The sequence below is a fragment of the Scyliorhinus canicula genome, chromosome 13, assembly GCF_902713615.1.
Source record: "Scyliorhinus canicula chromosome 13, sScyCan1.1, whole genome shotgun sequence".
NCBI lineage: Eukaryota > Metazoa > Chordata > Chondrichthyes > Carcharhiniformes > Scyliorhinidae > Scyliorhinus > Scyliorhinus canicula.
In genome coordinates, this window is record NC_052158.1 from 102,991,230 (window position 1) to 103,008,193 (window position 16,964).

The 16,964-nt window shown below is 41.3% G+C and overlaps 2 protein-coding genes across 2 annotated transcripts in view; one reads left to right on the top strand and one right to left on the bottom strand.

Moving 5' to 3' along the window:
• Positions 1-1,343: 1,343 nt before the first annotated feature.
• Positions 1,344-9,474, top strand: ssr3 (signal sequence receptor, gamma). Its single transcript, XM_038815182.1, has 5 exons — positions 1,344-1,566; positions 5,083-5,209; positions 5,299-5,397; positions 7,251-7,382; positions 9,214-9,474. Exons 1-5 carry the CDS (start codon positions 1,434-1,436, stop codon positions 9,278-9,280), a joined length of 558 nt encoding a protein of 185 aa, XP_038671110.1. The 5' UTR covers positions 1,344-1,433; the 3' UTR covers positions 9,281-9,474.
• The window catches only part of kcnab1a (potassium voltage-gated channel, shaker-related subfamily, beta member 1 a), a 319,323-nt gene continuing 311,820 nt past the window's right edge, over positions 9,462-16,964 (bottom strand). The window contains exons 13-14 of the mRNA XM_038815181.1: positions 15,586-15,674; positions 9,462-13,568 (exon numbers count right to left, since the gene is read on the bottom strand). Of these exons, the coding sequence (XP_038671109.1) occupies positions 13,479-13,568; positions 15,586-15,674 (179 nt within the window). The 3' untranslated portion in view covers positions 9,462-13,478. The remainder of the gene's footprint in view (positions 13,569-15,585; positions 15,675-16,964) is intronic.

The window sequence follows — 16,964 nt, forward strand, 5'->3', positions numbered from 1 at the left end:
AGGCTTGGAGGGCAGAAGAGCCTGTTCTTGTGCTGACTGACTCAGCAGGTCTGGCAGCATGTGCTTCCCATCCTCACATTCCACAAACTCCAAGATCTCCATCCTACTTGCCCATTATGTTCAGTGATTGACGTTGCCTCCCTCTCCCCACAGCACTTAATTCAAAATTTTAATTCTAATCTTCAAATACTTACACAGCATCACTATTATACCCCCAAAATTATTTAAATCTCTTTGCACACGTCAGTGCTCCCAACTCTGGTCATTATGCTCCGCCGCTCCATTCATTGCCCCACTATCTAGAACTGCTTTGACAAAGTCATCCAGGCTTGAAACGTTAGCTCCCTTTTCTCCACAGACCTGCTGAGATTGTTCAGTATTTTCTCTTTTTGTTTCTGATTCCAGCATCCGCAGTAATTTGCTTTTATCTAATAATAATCTTTATTAGTGTCAAAAGTAGGCTTTCAGTAACACTGCAATGAGGTTACTGTGAAAATCCCCTGGTTGCCACACTCACCTAGCAGCACGTCTTTCGGGACTTGTGGGAGGAACCAAAGCACCCATAGGAAACCCAATCGAACCTGGGACCCTGGCACTGTGAAGCATCAGTGCTAACCACTGCTACCATTCTAGAATTGTCTCCCTATTTCTCATTTACCTTCACCATTGAAAAGCTTCGTAAAGAGCAAACCAAGCTTTTGGTTCTCTCCAGCAATGCTTCAACAGAATTTATTTTTGCCTCTGTAGATATATTTTGTCTAATCCTGTACATTAAAAATTCTCACGGGTAAAATGCAATTCTGTAAGTCGTGAGGTGCCTGTACTAAAGATTAAAGTCCAGCAGGTTTATTTGGAATCACGAGCTTTCCTGGCGTAGCGCCTTCCATCAGGTGAGTCAACTCATGATTCCAAGTAAACCTGTTGGACTTTAACCTGGTGTTGTAAGACTTCTTACTGAGCCCACCCCGGTCCAACGCCGGCATCTCCACATGATGTACTAAAGTTGGCGGCGACCATTGGCCTTCACCCACATCCATACCGAAATAGGAAGCATCATGGTATGTTCAAATATTTTTTTCGAATTTGTGTGTTCTTTGTGGCTTCTTTTATACAACAAGCTATCACTGTTTTCGTCGGTGCATATATTTGGACAGCAGTGAGTGATTGCGACTGTGTGCCTCTCCCTCACTGTCTGCGCTACGGCGGATTATAGACCTGCTCGGAGGTCTGCCGCGGAGGATTGTGGGCTGTCTTGGAGGTCTGTGCGGGGGATTGTGGGCCGGTTGGGAGGTCTGCCGCGGAGGATTGTGGGTCGGCTTGGAGCTCTTCCGGGCAGGATTATGGGCCGGCTCGGAGGTCTGCCGCGGAGGATTGTGGGCCGGCTCGGAGTGCTGACGATTTTTCCGGAGGACTCCGGCTGAGGACGTGGAGAGATGGCACCCAAAGGCAGCAACAAGCAGCAGTCCGAGGAGGACCTGTTGCTACAGGACTTCAGCAGAAATGTCTCGGCCAAGTCGTCCGCACTCTTTTATGGAAACGCGTTTATTGTGTCGGCCATTCCTATCTGTAAGTATCGGGGGTGGTGGAGCCGCTGCTGCCGGTTGGCACTGACCGGGGATTAGCTTCTCTGTGTCTGGGTGGAGAGGAAGATGGAGCCTCGACCCCTAGTTTTGGGCAATGAACCAGTGTGAATGGAGGGTTGGGGCTGTCTCTGAAAAACACAACCGCCAGACGCACAAACACAATTACTGGCTCCGTTATTATTAGCTGATCCTCTGTCACAATATCCATTTATGAATATATATATATAAGTAGGGAAAGAAGAATTAGTCCTTGTGTCTTTTACATTGCAAAAACAATTAAGTTCCTTCAGTTAGAAGGTTTACCATCCTGGCATTGTGTAACAGCTGGTGACTTTTTTGCGTTTGGGGGAAAAAGTGGCTGAAGGCTTGTGAATCTAACTGAAGTAGAGGGGAAGGAAATGCTCACCATACCAGAGATGAATGAATCGAGAGTATAGTGGGAACTGCCACGTAGAGCTGGAAGAAGGTTATAACATTAAGAACAGTGAGGGTTAGGTAGGAGGGTTTTGAAGTCTGTGCCAAGAGATAAGAGGTATGGAATCCAGGTAGTGGAGTTTATTAAATGTTATGAGGAGAGCCTTTACAATAATTTGGAGGTGACATGAACGAGGACAAGGTCAGGATGAAAATGTTGACATTTCAGAGCATGCAGCCTATTTCAAAACTATGTGTTCATCTTTGAATGAGAGATCAATTAACATCTAGATATATGAATGATTTTAAGCAGACCTGGGAAGGGAGTGAGATCCAGTGCAAGATTCTGGGAGATTTGATCATGGCGTTGATACTTTTAAATTTGGATGTGTAAAAAGCTATGGCTTATCTATTCCTTACTGTCAGATAGGAATTTACACAGCATGACGTTTGGAGTGGTAATGGAGAGCTATAATTGGCACTTATGAATCTTGACCACGTGTGGTGCTTGACATTGTGTTAGCACTATTGCCTCACAGCGCCAAGAACCCTGGTTCAATTCCAGCCTTGGGTGACTGTGGAGTTTGCACATTCTCACTGTGTCTGCATTGGGTTCCTCTGGGTGCTCCCATTTTCTCGTACAGTTCAAACGTGTGGAGATTAGGTGGATTGGCCATGCTAAATTGCCCTTTCCAAAGATGTGCAGGTTAGGTGGGGTTACGGCGATGGGATGGGGCAGTGGGCCTAGGTAGGGTGCTCTTTCAGAGGCTCAGTGCAGACTCGATGGGCCAAAAGGCTTCCTTCTGCACTGTGGTAATTCTATGTTTACTAAAAATGTTGCCTTGGGACAACATAGATCATAGAATTTACAGTGCAAAAGGAGGCCATTTGGCCCATCGTGTCTGCACCAGTCCTTGGAAAGAGCACCCAACTAAGCCCACAGCTCCACTCATCCCCGTAACCCAGTAACTCCACGTTACCTCTTTTGGACACAAAGGGCAATTTAGCACAACCAATCCATCTAACCTGCACATCTTTGGACTGTGGAAGGAAACTGGAGGAAACCCATGCACACACGGGGAGAACGTGCAGACTCCGCACAGAGAGTGACCCAAGCCGGGAATCGAACCTGGGACCCTGGAGCTGTGAAGCAACAGTGCTAACCACTACCACTGTGCTACCGTGCTGCCCTGATCAACATTATTGAACAGAAATTGCTGCCTAGTCACAAATGTAATTTTGGTGACACCGTTTAACAGTGTGCTTCTGTTCATAGAGAATAACATTTTACATTTTCAATATTCATTTTTTAGCAATACACCTGATTCTCAAATTTCACTGAGCTCTATTGTACCACAGTAACAAACAAAACTAGAACTAATTATTTTATGTGCTGATAGGCTAGAGATTCAGTCTGTTTCTGCGTAAATATTAAAGATCATGATTCTCGGGGCAGCATGGTGGTGCAGTGGTTAGCACCCGGCCCTGGGTCACTGCCCGTGTGGAGTTTGCACATTCTCCCCGTGTCTGCGTGGGTCTCACCCCCACAACCCAAAGATAGGCAGGTTTGGAGGATTGGCCACGCTAAATTGCCCCTTAATTAGAAAAAAATATTATAATTGGGTATTCTAAATTTATAAAAATAAAAATCATGATTCTCAAACATATGAATTTTAAATTGGAAAAGCTCAAGAAAGTGAGTTTTGTTTCTGGATTTCTTCTCCAGAGTGGGCTATCTACTACTATTTGAATTCAATTAACACCCATGACATGTAAAGTTCTGTGTATTTAAAATTTGTTTGATTATCAGTGGTCCCATTAACATTGATATTGCATAGGTGTTGTGGATAGCATTATTGTAATGTTTTGTTGGAAAAAAGCTTACTTAAAACATCTCTTTTTTTTATATACAACTTTGAAATTGCCAGTATACACAAAATATTAATCAGTTTTGCAGCTTGCTGTTTGTCAAGCTCCACTTTTACTGAATATCATATTTTGAAAATGAAATTTTCCGACTGTTTTTTCCCTTTCCATGTTTATTACAAATGTTTTCAAACAATTCTCTAAAGAATCAAATTTTTGCTGTGCAAATAAAGTTGTACCGTTTTCCTTTCCTCTGCTCCTCCAACTGGGGATATAGATGAATAAAGTATTTATTTTGGATTATATCAATTAAAACACTTACTGACAGAACTTTATTAATATTAAGAAACACCTGATCAGAAATTTTACACTTTTTTTTCATTATTTAATTGGATATGAGCATCACTGGCTAGGGTAGCATTTTTATTGTCCTTGAGAAGGTGGTGGGAGGCTGCCCTTTTGAATTACTGGAGTCCATGTGGTGTAGGTACATCCATTGTGCTGTTCAGGAGGGGGTTGCAGGAGTTTGGCCCAGCAACAGTAAAATAATGGGACACACTTCCAAGTCAGGATGGATTGTGGTTTCGAGGGGAATTTGACATGTGTGCCCTTGTCCTAGATATAGAGGTCGTGGGGTTGGAAGGTGTTGTCAAAGGAGCTATGGTGAGTTGCTGCAGAGCATTTTGTAGATCTGGTACACATTGCGGTCACTGTGTATCAGTGGTGGAGGACACAGGTGGTGGATGGGGTGACCATGAAATGGGCTGCTTTGTCCTGGTTGAGCTTATTGAGTGCTATTAGAGCAGCACTCATCCAGGCTAGTGAAGGGTATTCCATCATACCCCTGACATGTGCTTTGTAAATGGCGGACAGGCTTTGGGGGTCAAGAAGTGAGTTATTTGCCACACAATTCCCAGAACAAGGACTTTTAACTTAAAACTTAAGCTTTTTCATGTAACTTTTAATTCTAAATCAAAGTTAATCAAACTAACATGAATAGTGGACACAGGATTTTGAATATTTTCTCATGCTGGGTGGATCTTTCACGACTGTCTTTGTGAGGATAGACTGATGCAATAAATAGGCATTTTAAATGGTTTTGTAAGTGGAGTTGAAATTCTGAATCTAATACCTATTCTTCACTGCTGCAAGTCAGTACCTGGCAATGATGTATTTTGACAATTGCAAGGGGTAATGGTCTCTAAACGTTGTCTTTCAGGGCTCTACTGGAGAATCTGGCATATGGACCTTGTCCAGTCTGCAGTTCTATATTGTGTTATGACCCTTGTCAGCACCTATCTTGTGGCATTCGCTTACAAAAATGTAAAGTTTGTCCTGAAACACAAGTAAGTAATTGCCAGAGAAATATTGTTTGTACAATTTGATGTTCAATGTGTTAGCACGTCACATTGTTAACAGAGATTCATTTGTCCAGGGTTGCACAGAAGAGAGAAGATGCAGTTTCCAAGGAGGTCACTCGGAAACTGTCAGAGGCTGACAACAGGAAGATGTCTCGCAAAGAAAAGGATGAAAGGTCTGCCTTTAGGTTTTGAAAGTTGTTTGGTATATAAAAGTTTAGGCCATCAAATTATGCAAAAGCCAATTTCTTGTATGTAAAATTGTAATAAATGCAAAGTTAGGATTTTTTAAGCAAAGGCCATTGGCTTTAAGAGAGCAGCCAGGTAGTCATTATTTGTTTCACGTGTTTGTGGCTGTCTGTTATGTTTATGTGGATACCAAAATCAAAATGGTCTGTTATTCATAGAATTCCTATGGTGCAGAAAGAGGCCATTCGGCCCATAGAGTCTGCACCGACCCTCTGAAAGAGCACTCCACCTAGGCCCACTCTCCCATCCTATCCTTGCAACCCTGTAACCCCACCTATCCTTAAGACACTAACGGATAATTTTAGCATGGCCGATCCAACTAACCTGCACATATTTGGACTGTAGGAGGAAACCCACATAGACACGGGGAGAACATGCAAACACCACACAGTGTCCACTATTCATTTTAGTTCAATTAACTTTGATTTAGAATTAAAAGTTACATGAAAAAAGCTTAAGTTTTAAGTTAGAAGTCCTTGTCCAAGGTCGGAATTGAACCGGGATTACTGGTGCTGTGTGGAAGCAGTGTTAACCACTATTTTCCTTCTGTTCTAAAACTTGTACTCTGAATTATTAAGTTGGACGTGTGACAGTCTGTGTCTTGCCCTGAAGGTGCACCATCATTTAAGTCAAAATTATACTTCCAATCCCACCAACTGATTCTAAACAAGGTTCTTGTTAATTTCAGTCCCATTGTGGTGTATGTGCTTTAGTACATGGCAACCAATCTGAAATGTTCAAAGGATTTAAGGGCTGTAACCTTTATTCTATTGCCTGATTACCTGATATCAATTCTTCTGTAACTCCTACAGTCATGAAGTAAAGAGCCCAATTCAGAAATGATTTCTCCAAGAATTAATTTTGTTACTTTATAGTGTGGCTGGGAGCCTGGAAGCCCTTCTATCATTTGTCCTTGAAAACCATCCAGGCTCAGAGTAGAAATGTCAAATAAATGTAGCATTATCTGTTTGGTTTAGAACTGCCAAACAATTGACACTGGTGCAGTTGTCGGTCCATAGCAGATGGAACTACATTCAGGAAAGCCAGGTCCACATATGGCCTAACAGATGGTCATTGAACATAGAACATACAGTGCAGAAGGAGGCCATTTGGCCCATCGAGTCTGCACCGACCCACTGAAGCCTTCACTTCCACCCTATCCCCGTAACCCAATAACCCCTCCTAACCTTTTGGTCACTAAGGGCAATTTTTCATGACCAATCCACCTAACCACATCTTTGGACTGTAGGAGGAAACCGGAGCACCCGGAGGAAACCCACGCAGACACGGGGAGAACGTGCAGACTCTGCACAGACAGTGACCCAGTGGCGAATCGAACCTGGGACCCTGGTGCTATGAAGCCACAGTGCTATCCACTTGTGCTACCGTGCTGCCCTAAAATGGTCCTTAAAAGACTGCTGCAGGCTGCCACCAAAATACATACATGACTGGAGCCAAGAGAAAGGGAGTACACTCCCTAATCTCAGCCACTCCTCCCTCTTGGCTGACAATCTCTCCAGTTTTCCTTTAAGAACTTATGGAAGTGGTGCTATCTTCAAGGCAGCCGTCTGGTACTGTGCAGTTGTTGGCTGCAGCTCACTGGTTCACTGATAGAGTGGCTTGTCCTTTCAGAAACTGAGATCATTGCCAATGGCTAGTACATCAATTTTTGGGTGCAAACAAACCTTGACTCATTTGAGTAGTATTTACACGGTGTTTTTTCTGGCTATCTATTTATGGTTCCAGCAGTAGTTAATTTAATTGTTTTTCTCCCCCATAGAATTCTATGGAAAAAGAATGAAGTGGCTGACTATGAAGCTACAACCTTCTCAATCTTTTACAACAACACCCTGTTTCTCGTTATGGTGATCATTGCTTCGTTCTTTATACTGAAGAATTTCAATCCAACAGTGTATCCTTTTTAATAACAATATAGCAACAGCAACATGCAATTCTTTACAATTGGTTAAGAAATCTGTTCTCTGCTCGTAAATTGGTGTAGACTTTCACTTCTAACAGTTGTGACATTTTCCGTACTATTTAGAGCTGAACTATAGTAGAATGCGATAATAGGAAGAGAAAAATATCATTTTTAAGTTTTTTAAAAAATTAATTCATGGGATGGGGGCATTATTGGCTGGTTCAGAATTTACTGCCCACCGCTAAGTGCTCTTGAAGCGGTGGTTGTGAGCTGCTGCCTTCATGTGCTGCAGTCCAGTGAAGGAATGGTGATATTTCCAAGACGGGGTGTTGTGTGATGTGGAGGGGAACTTCCAGGTAGTGGCGTTTCCCATGCATAGACTGTTCTTTTCGTTCTAGATGATGGAAGTTATGGGTTTAACAGGTGCTGTCTAAGGAGCCTTGGCTCCTGTAGTGCGTTTTGTAGAAGGTACACACAACTGTCACAGTTTGGTGGTGGAGGGAGTGAATATTTGTGGAAGGGGTAGCACTCCAGCGGCTGCTTTGTTCTGGATGGTGTTGAGCTTCTTGTATTGGAGCTGCACCTCATTCAGGCAATTAGAGTATTGCATCACATGCAGTAGCACAGTAGTTAGCACTGTTGCTTCACAGCACCAGGGACCTGGGTTCGATTCCCGGTTTGGGTCACTGACTGCGGAGTGTGCACGTTCTCCCCGTTGTCTGCGTGGGTTTCTTGCGGATGTTCCGGTTTCCTCTCAAGTCCCGAAAGACGTGCTTGTTAAGTGAATTGGACATTCTGAATTCTCCCTCAGTGGACCTGAACAGGCGCCGGAGTGTAGCGACTAGGGGGATTTTCTCAGTAAGTTCATTGCACTGTTAATGTAAGCCTACTTGTGACAATAAAGATTAGTATTATTGTGCCTTGTAGATGGTGGACAGACTTTGGGGAGTCAGGATGTGAGTTACTCATCACAGAATTCCTTATATTATGACCTCTTGTAGCCACAGTATTTATATAGTTAGTCCAGTGCAGTTTCTGGTCAATGGTTAGCCCCAGGGTGTTGATAGTGGGGGATTCAACTATAATAATTCCATTGAATGTCAAGGGGCGATGGTTAGATTCTCTCTTGTGATGGTTATTGCCTGGCACTAGTGTGGTATGAATATTACTTGTCAGCCCAGGCCTGGATATTGCCCAGGGATTGCTGCATTTGGACATGGACTGCTTCAGTATCTGGGGGAGTCGTGAATGATGCTGAACATTGTACAACTTCTACAGTATCATTAGCAAACATCCTCACTGTTGACCTCATGCTGGAGGGAAGATATGACACTACCTTAAAATGATTGACCTCCAACAACAATAATTTTCCTTTGTGCTAGGTACAACTCCAATCACCATGGAGTTTTCCCGATTCCCATTGATTTGCAGATTAGAGGCCTGCTAAATGCAGGAATGCTGGTGTCAACAAAGTTATGCCCATTATATAAAGCAGTCCAATGCACAATAAACATTATTTTCCATAGGTGTACTTGAAACCTGAAGATCCAATTGTAATTGTTCCATTGAAGCTAGTGAATAATGTAATTGTCAAACAGGCATCGTCAGTTATTTTGCTCTGAATAGCACTGTTTACAAATGCAAATTAGAATGCAGTTTATCTTCTGGAAATTGGATGGTAAAACAACTGAGGCGTCCCAAATTCCAGTTATTGCTTGTGTTGATGCGACCTTTGCCTGAAGATATTCAGTCCTTCTAGCCCGATGAAATTGGCTATCATAAGTTTCTGAATAAAACATGTATTCCTTAATTGTACTCTCAGAAATTACATCCTGTCCATCTGTGTTTCATCTGGATTGATTGCTCTTCTATCTACCGGCTCAAAGTAATTGCCTCTGGCTTTTGTGGCTGGTGTCAATAATGGGATGTGATCATTTAGATTTTCAAATCTGAAATCACAGAATTGGCCACTTAGCTGAGACAACTACAGTTCTGTGAACTGCATTTTTTTTACAATATACTTGCATTCCATGTTTTCAGTTATGGATGTACTGTAATAAAATGAATGCATTTTGCAACCAGAGTTTTTTATTTGCAAGTCTATTACTAGCAGTTTGCAATTTTGCTTAACTTAAATACACATCCGCGTGCATTTGATTATCAATATTTCTGTAGATATTGTAGAAGTCGAGTCACCTTTTGGTGTCAATCCCATAGAGTTGGGACCTAGCTGATGTGGTTTATTGTACATATACATGCAAGTACAATATATACTATGCAGTCTCATACTAATTATACAATTGATATACAGATAATTGCTAAGATTCTGACTACATCCCCACTGCACACGGTTCACCATGGTTAGAATGCAAATAAAGAATTCAATAGGAATCGTGGTCTAAAAGAATATCATAACTCACTCCATCTCCAAGCATTGTGTTATAATAATTTTAGGATGTGCATTATTGATCACAAAAGGAATATATGCATGAAAAGACTAATGTACAGAAAGAAGCTGAGTAAATATGGTTCGGAATCAAAGATAAAAAGGATTGTTAATACTCGGTTTCTAATTGTGGGAGGGGAAGTAGAAGACCAAGTCTGAACAGATGTGGCAGAAGGATGGGAATAACAAGTATGCGGCAATTCACACTGCTGAAAAGGAGGTAACAATAATAGATAGAAATGGACTATCTCCATGATTGAGCAATCAGCAAATCAATAAGAGCTTCAGAGTCTTTAACTAAATATGTTCCAAGGTGCTTCACAAAGGTGTTAAAGTAAAACTGGACCCCAAGTCACAAGGTGATATTATGGCAGGTGGCCACAAGCTTGGTCAAAGAGGTAGGTTTTAAGTGTCTGAAAGAATCACATTTGTTACAACACAGAAGGAGGCCATATGGCTCATTGTTCTTCACTGGCTCTCTCCAATTAAGCAATTCACCCAGTACCATTCCCCTGCCTTCTCCCCATAACCCTGCACGTTTTTCCTTTACAGATGGCAGTCTTTTAGTCCTGTGCTTAAACCTGCCTCCAGTGCAATTGACACCAACCACTCAGTGTGTGAATAAGTGTTTCCTCGTGTTGTATTTTCTTTTTTAACTTTAAATCTTTGTCCTCTTGTTCTCGATCCTTTCACAAAAGTGAAGTTTCTCCCTATTTACTCTGCAGAGCCCACATGATTTTGAATGCATATATCACATCTTCTTTCAGCCTTCTCTTTTCCAAGGAAAACTGTCTTCTCCAAATCTGATGTCTTATCTCCTGAATCTTTTCTGCACTCACCAATGCCTTCACATCTTTCCTAACAAAACGTGTGGTGTCCAGAACTGGATGCAATACTGTAGCTGAGGCTGAAGTAGTGCATAGTTCAACATAAACCCCCTGACCTTGAACTCTATTCCCTTATTCAGAAAGCCTAGTAACCTGTATACCTTTTTGCCATCTCTCTCAACCTGTCCAGCCACCTTCAATGACATATGCACCCAGGTCCCTTTACGCCTGCACCCCTTTCAGAGTTATATCCTGTATTTTGTATTGTTTCAATCTTCCTACCAAAATGAATCACTTTATGATTTCTTCACATTGAACTTCATCTTCCACTTGTCAACTCATATAACCGTTGAAATTCTATGTTATCCTCTCAATTCACATGCTTCCAAGTCTTGTAATTCTGCAAATTCTGAAACTGCACCCTGTACACCAAGGTCTTGATCATTAATATATATTAGAAAGACCAAGAGTCCCAACACTGAACCCTGGGGAACTCCGCGACAAACCTTCTGCCAGCCTGAAAAACTTCCATTATCCACTAATGTTTTCTGTCACTCAGCCAAGACAGAGTGGGAGGTTTAGGGAGGGATGTCGCAAAGCATTTCTTCCTGAGAGGTTGCACATTTAAAAACACAGGCAATTACGACAGGAGTATTTTAAAAACCTATCAAATTTGAACTTAAGATTTACCTGACAAGCCAATTAAATTGCTGCATCATAATAATGTCTGCTGATTAGTCCTGGCTTCTCATACATGCAGCAGTGATGCAGCAACAAGTTAACTTGTTAAGATAATGAAACATGATGGTGCAGAATTAACAAATTAACGCACAATGTTATGCCTGCACCTAATTAATTTTATTTATATTTTAATCAAATCAAATACAGCTTTAAGAGATTTTTACCATTAAGGAAAGGGTATTGATTTGAACTTGAAATCTTGTAATTAGACAGAGTGCATTATACACAGATGTAATACCTGATCATCTTCCTAAACTTAGTGCACCTTTCTGTTTTACTTATGGTTTCCTTTTTACTTTGACCCTCTCAATGAGCTGGCATTCATTAAAAAATGTAATGGTCTCTGCAAATGCAACTGTATAACATAGATTCTACTAAATGGTTTCTCAAGTAATTTAAAACCAACTCAACTTGTTTTGATATGTATGAACATAGGAACAGCAGCATATCGCTCATCTCTTTGAGCCTATTCCACCATCCAATCAAATCATGATTGCTCCATACCTTGCCCTGGATTCATATCACTGAATGCCGTTACCTAATAAAATATGTCTACCTTAGTTGTGGAAATTTCAATTGATTGAGTAGCCGCAACCTTTTGGTGGAGAGAATTCCACATTTCCACTGCCCTCTGTGTAATGGCCTAGATCTAATTTTAACATGTCCCACGTGTTCTGGATTCTGCCACCAGAGGAAATAGCTTTGCCGTATCTTCATACTGGTTCCTTTTATCATTTTAACACCTCATTAAAAAAATCACACTCAAACTTCATAATTAAAGGGAATACAACCCATTAATGGAACTGGAGCTCATAATTCAACCCTTTAAGGCTCATTAGCATTTTGATGCATGTGCTATGTAACCCCCTCATTCAAATATTCCTTGAGGTGCTGTGCCTAAAACTAAATGCAGTGGACCAGTTCCAGTATGACGACCGAAACATTGTTTCCTCCACTTCGTATTTCAACCCTTGTACTTGTCTGTTTTTCTTAGAGAATACCTATAGTCCGCTCTACCAGAGCTTCTAGTTTCTCGCCTGTAAAAAAGTATTCAGATTTCTCTTTTTTGGATCAAAAGTGGATTACCTATCACTTCCCACAATGCACTGGTCCAGTCATTATTTTGTCACTCAATCTGTTCGTTAAACTTTCGGTTTCCTTTGATACAACTTATTGTGCATCCTAAATTAGTGTCACCTGCAGACTTGCCTATGCTGCTCCCTGTTATCCAAGTTTGACATATGGTGAATAGATGGTACAGATCCCATGGGAGCCCTATATGCCAGATTCAGAGTACAGTACCTTTATCCCTACATTCCCTCCCATCTCCCAACTAATGAAACCATTAAAAATTGAAATTTATGGAGCAGAGGCATTTATAGACCATTCTTACAGCAACTGTTGCTTCCTTAAAAAGGCACCCAGCAGTGTGTCAATGAAAGCCATGTGGCTTAACGTGTTTGTAACACATTTACAGTACAGTTTAAGCTTTTGCCATTGCACACTCACTTGTCATCAGTGACTTAATATAAATATACTTATTTCGCCTGGAGCAGGTTAAAACAAGCATCTGTTTACAGGATATTTTACAACCTGAAATAAAATATCCAAAATGCATCTTTGGGTTTCAATTTACTGATGTAAACACATTTGGATTCCTGTTCTTAAAAAAAAATCAAGTTGCAGCATAAAGCAAGCCATTACATGTACATGCCTGTGATCTATAAGTCATTAGATAAAGTTCTATTGGGAGGAGGAATCTGCTTCAGCTTGGTTCTGGAATTGGGATTCCAAAAGGTACACAAGCCACAAACTTGTTTGTTCTTAATTTTACATTTTAAGCAAAGAGATAAATGCACAGCTTGGTTTGGATGAGTAGAAAACTCCAGGAACCACTTTAACCTGGGAGATTGTAAATGTGCTTCTGTATAAGGGTGCATCTCCAATTGCATGGGCATGCACCTGTGGGAATTCAGCAGGAAACAGCTTTAGATTCACAGCCAGACAGTGGTCCAGCAAGTAAAAAGTACCACTTTCATCATGCAGTCCCAGTCATTATCATGCATCTCTAAATTAGGATCTGTAGTCCTTCTTGCTTAATGGTTTGTTGCCAAGTATGTTGTCAATCTCATTCACAGTCTGTGTTGTCAACTTTGTGAGCACCTGAAAAAAATACCAAACATTTCAGTGAGGAAAGAGATCCTGAAAAGTATTTTGTCCAATACAGATTAGACAAGAAAGGCTTTCAATTTTCACCTATACAGCACTTGTTATGACCTCCGGACATTTATATGTGCATTGCATCCAATGAAGTACGTTTTGAAGCATCATCACTTCTAACGTAGGAGATAGAGAAGGCAATTTGCACACACTATGGTTCCAGGACTATCAATGCAATAATGAACAGAAATACTTAAGTGATCTTGGTTTAGGGTTAAATATTAGCCAGGGCATTGGGGAAAACTTCCTGCAATGTAATTTTGAAGAAGCTCTTTTATGTCCTGATCAGAAAACCGATGGGTCATGTTTCAACATAAGACAACATAACTGTGCAGCACTCTCAATACTGCAATGGAGTGCCAGCCTCAATTTTGCACTCAACCCCCTGGAGTACCACTTTGAACTCGCAACCTGCTGACTTGGAGGCAAGGGTGCCATGGCTAACACTAGGTTAAAAGAAATGTCAGGTCCTCAAAGAAGGCATGTTGTGATAGATACAAAATTAAGTTGGTCTGGTGATGGGCTTGATCAAGACCAAAATAAATGGTTCATAAGTAATAATAATCTTTTATTGCCACAAGTAGGCTTACATTAACACTGCAATGAAGTTACTGTGAAAAGCCCGAGTCGCCACATTCCAGTGAATGTTCGGGTACACAGTTGGAGAATTCAGAATGTCCAAATTACCTAAGATGTCTTTTGGGACTAATGGGAGGAAACCAGAGCACCGGGAGCAAATCCACGCAGACACAGGGAGAACGTGCAGACTCCAGACAGTGACCCTAGCTGGGAATTGAACCCGGGAGCCTGGTGCTGTGAAGCAACTGTGCTACCCACTGTGCTACCGTGTAAAAGACCCAATTCAGATCCAGCTGCTTTTCTTCCACAAATTCTTAATTCCATTTCATGTATTGATACTTGACGTTTATAACTAGCTTAAACATGCACCATACTTAAGTGAATTGGACTGAAACAGTTAATTTTATGTAGTTTACCCCACATCAATGCTTTATATCAATTGACTTGTTGGTATCCCCATCCTGAAATGGCAACAATGATAAAGTTGTATTATGATGTAGAACTAACGCAACCTCTCTTTCAAGATAAGGCTTTAAGAACATAGTAGTGGGAAAATGAACACAATTATATAAAACTCAGACCACCATGGGGAAAGTATTTTAACGTCACTAATATACAGGGGAGGGGCTAGTGTTTGATTTGGTCGTATACTGGGTGGGGTTTCCTCTTCCCCATTGCAGTAATGGGAGACTGTAATTTTGTGGTTGAACAATGGAAAAGTTGGTGAGTTGAGGTGGCCAATCCTGGGCCTGCAGCAACATTTTAAAGGGGTTGAGTAGGAGTATCAGGAGTTAAGGGAAGCAACATGGTGGGAGGTAAATGATGTGTCCTTGTAGCAGCAAGAACATCATGTGTCTGAAATCTTTAAGGCTAAGACACAGGCAATTAGAATGAAAATTCTGGACCTGTTTTCATCTTTCTCTATGGCAGCTAAGAATCCTCTAAATATAGATTAAAATGGCCACCTCATGCCCACAGATTGTGCCTGGTTAAAGAACTGGTTTGGTGGTAGGCAAAATAGTGTTGGGGTCTTAACTAGGTCATTTTATTCCCACTTTGGCTATCTTCAAATAATAGTAAAGACTAAACTGTGGTATTGGTTTGAAGCAACAGTATAGAACCAAGAGAGAAAGAGCATTTTTGAACAGTGTTTAGTACTAAAAGTTGTAATATGTAAAGATTTTTAAAAACACAATTTATTTGTGCTGTAACTGTTGTTCTGACCTACATAACCTTTTCCTCATGAAGTTTACCGGGGCACTGGCAGGCTTGACCTGTTGATGGATTTCTCTCCTTGATCATTCCTTTGTGGTGTGATCAACCCTGATGTAAATGCAGGTTTCTATCAATAAAGTGGTCAAGGTTTTCAATAACAACTTGCCTGTATGGCGCCTAAGTTTTCAGTAAGCTGTTCTGCATTGGAAGCTCCCAGGAGAACTGAACTTACACCCTCATTGCGCAGACACCAAGCTGAAAGAAGTGAAGAATCGCTGAGGGTTAAAAATTGCTTGAAGTTCCCCAACAACTTTGCTAAAATACCATTGCACATTACACAAGACAAATATGTAATAGTTTTATAACTGGAAAGCATAGGTTAATATTTTTATTATACGTAAGATGTTGTATTGATAGTGCCAACGAAATGGGTGGCCAGATTGTCAGTTAGACCGTAGATATCAGTTTCAATTTCTTTTGGCTAACTTTCTTTACAGCCACTAGATGGAGCACTTTGTCACAGCCGAGATCCTTAAACTTGGAAACAGGTTTTGGCCCAAGCAGTTTGAGTTGGTGATTAACCTTCATATTGTATTCACCCACCCTGTAATTATATCCACTTTTCTCATTTCCCTTCATCCACCAATTCAATCTCATCTTGAATGTACCATCGCTTATACCGCAATCCTGATAGTGAATTTTAAAGGCTGATAATTTTATGAAAATAGGTTCCTCCTGCTCTATTACACCTAATATCGCATTTCTGGCCTTACATTAGCTTTTTCAGTGGCCTTATCAGAGGAGTTACCTTTAATGTTTCGTGAACCTGCATACCCAATCCTCTGCTCTTCCACTGCACCAATAGTGTATAATTAGCATGATTATTCGTCAACCAATCTGCAACACCTCACACTGAATGGCACTGATTTCACCTTTCAGTCTTTAGTCCCCATCTCCTCAGTATGCAACTTCCTTTAGTCCTTTAAGAATGAACTGTTTAGTGTTATGTGAAAATTAGAACTGTTCCGAAATCGTTAATCTACATAGTAAACAGAAGGTAGTCCACAACTGAATACTTCTGGTACTCACAATTCACTTCACAAAACTCTGAAAACTTCCCCACACTATGATTCTCAATTCTCTAATTTATAATCAATTTTCAATCCAGTTATACTTCCCTTAACTCCATATCTTAACCAACTCTAATAATTTCATGTTTGTTACCATGCTAAAATTCCCTGACAGTCTGGGGTGGGTGTACACCGATCCCAACAGTCTGGGGGTGGGTGTACACCGATCCCGACAGTCTGGGGATGGGTGCACACTGATCCCGACAGTCTGGGGGTGGGTGTACATTAATCCCGACAGTCTGGGGGTGGGTGCACACTGAACCCGACAGTCTGGGGGTGGGTGTACATTAATCCCGACAGTCTGGGGGTCGGTGTACATTAATCCCGACAGTCTGGGGTGGGTGTACACCAATCCCGACAGTCTGGGGTGGGTGTACACCAATCCCGACAGTCTGGGGGTGGGTGCACATTAATC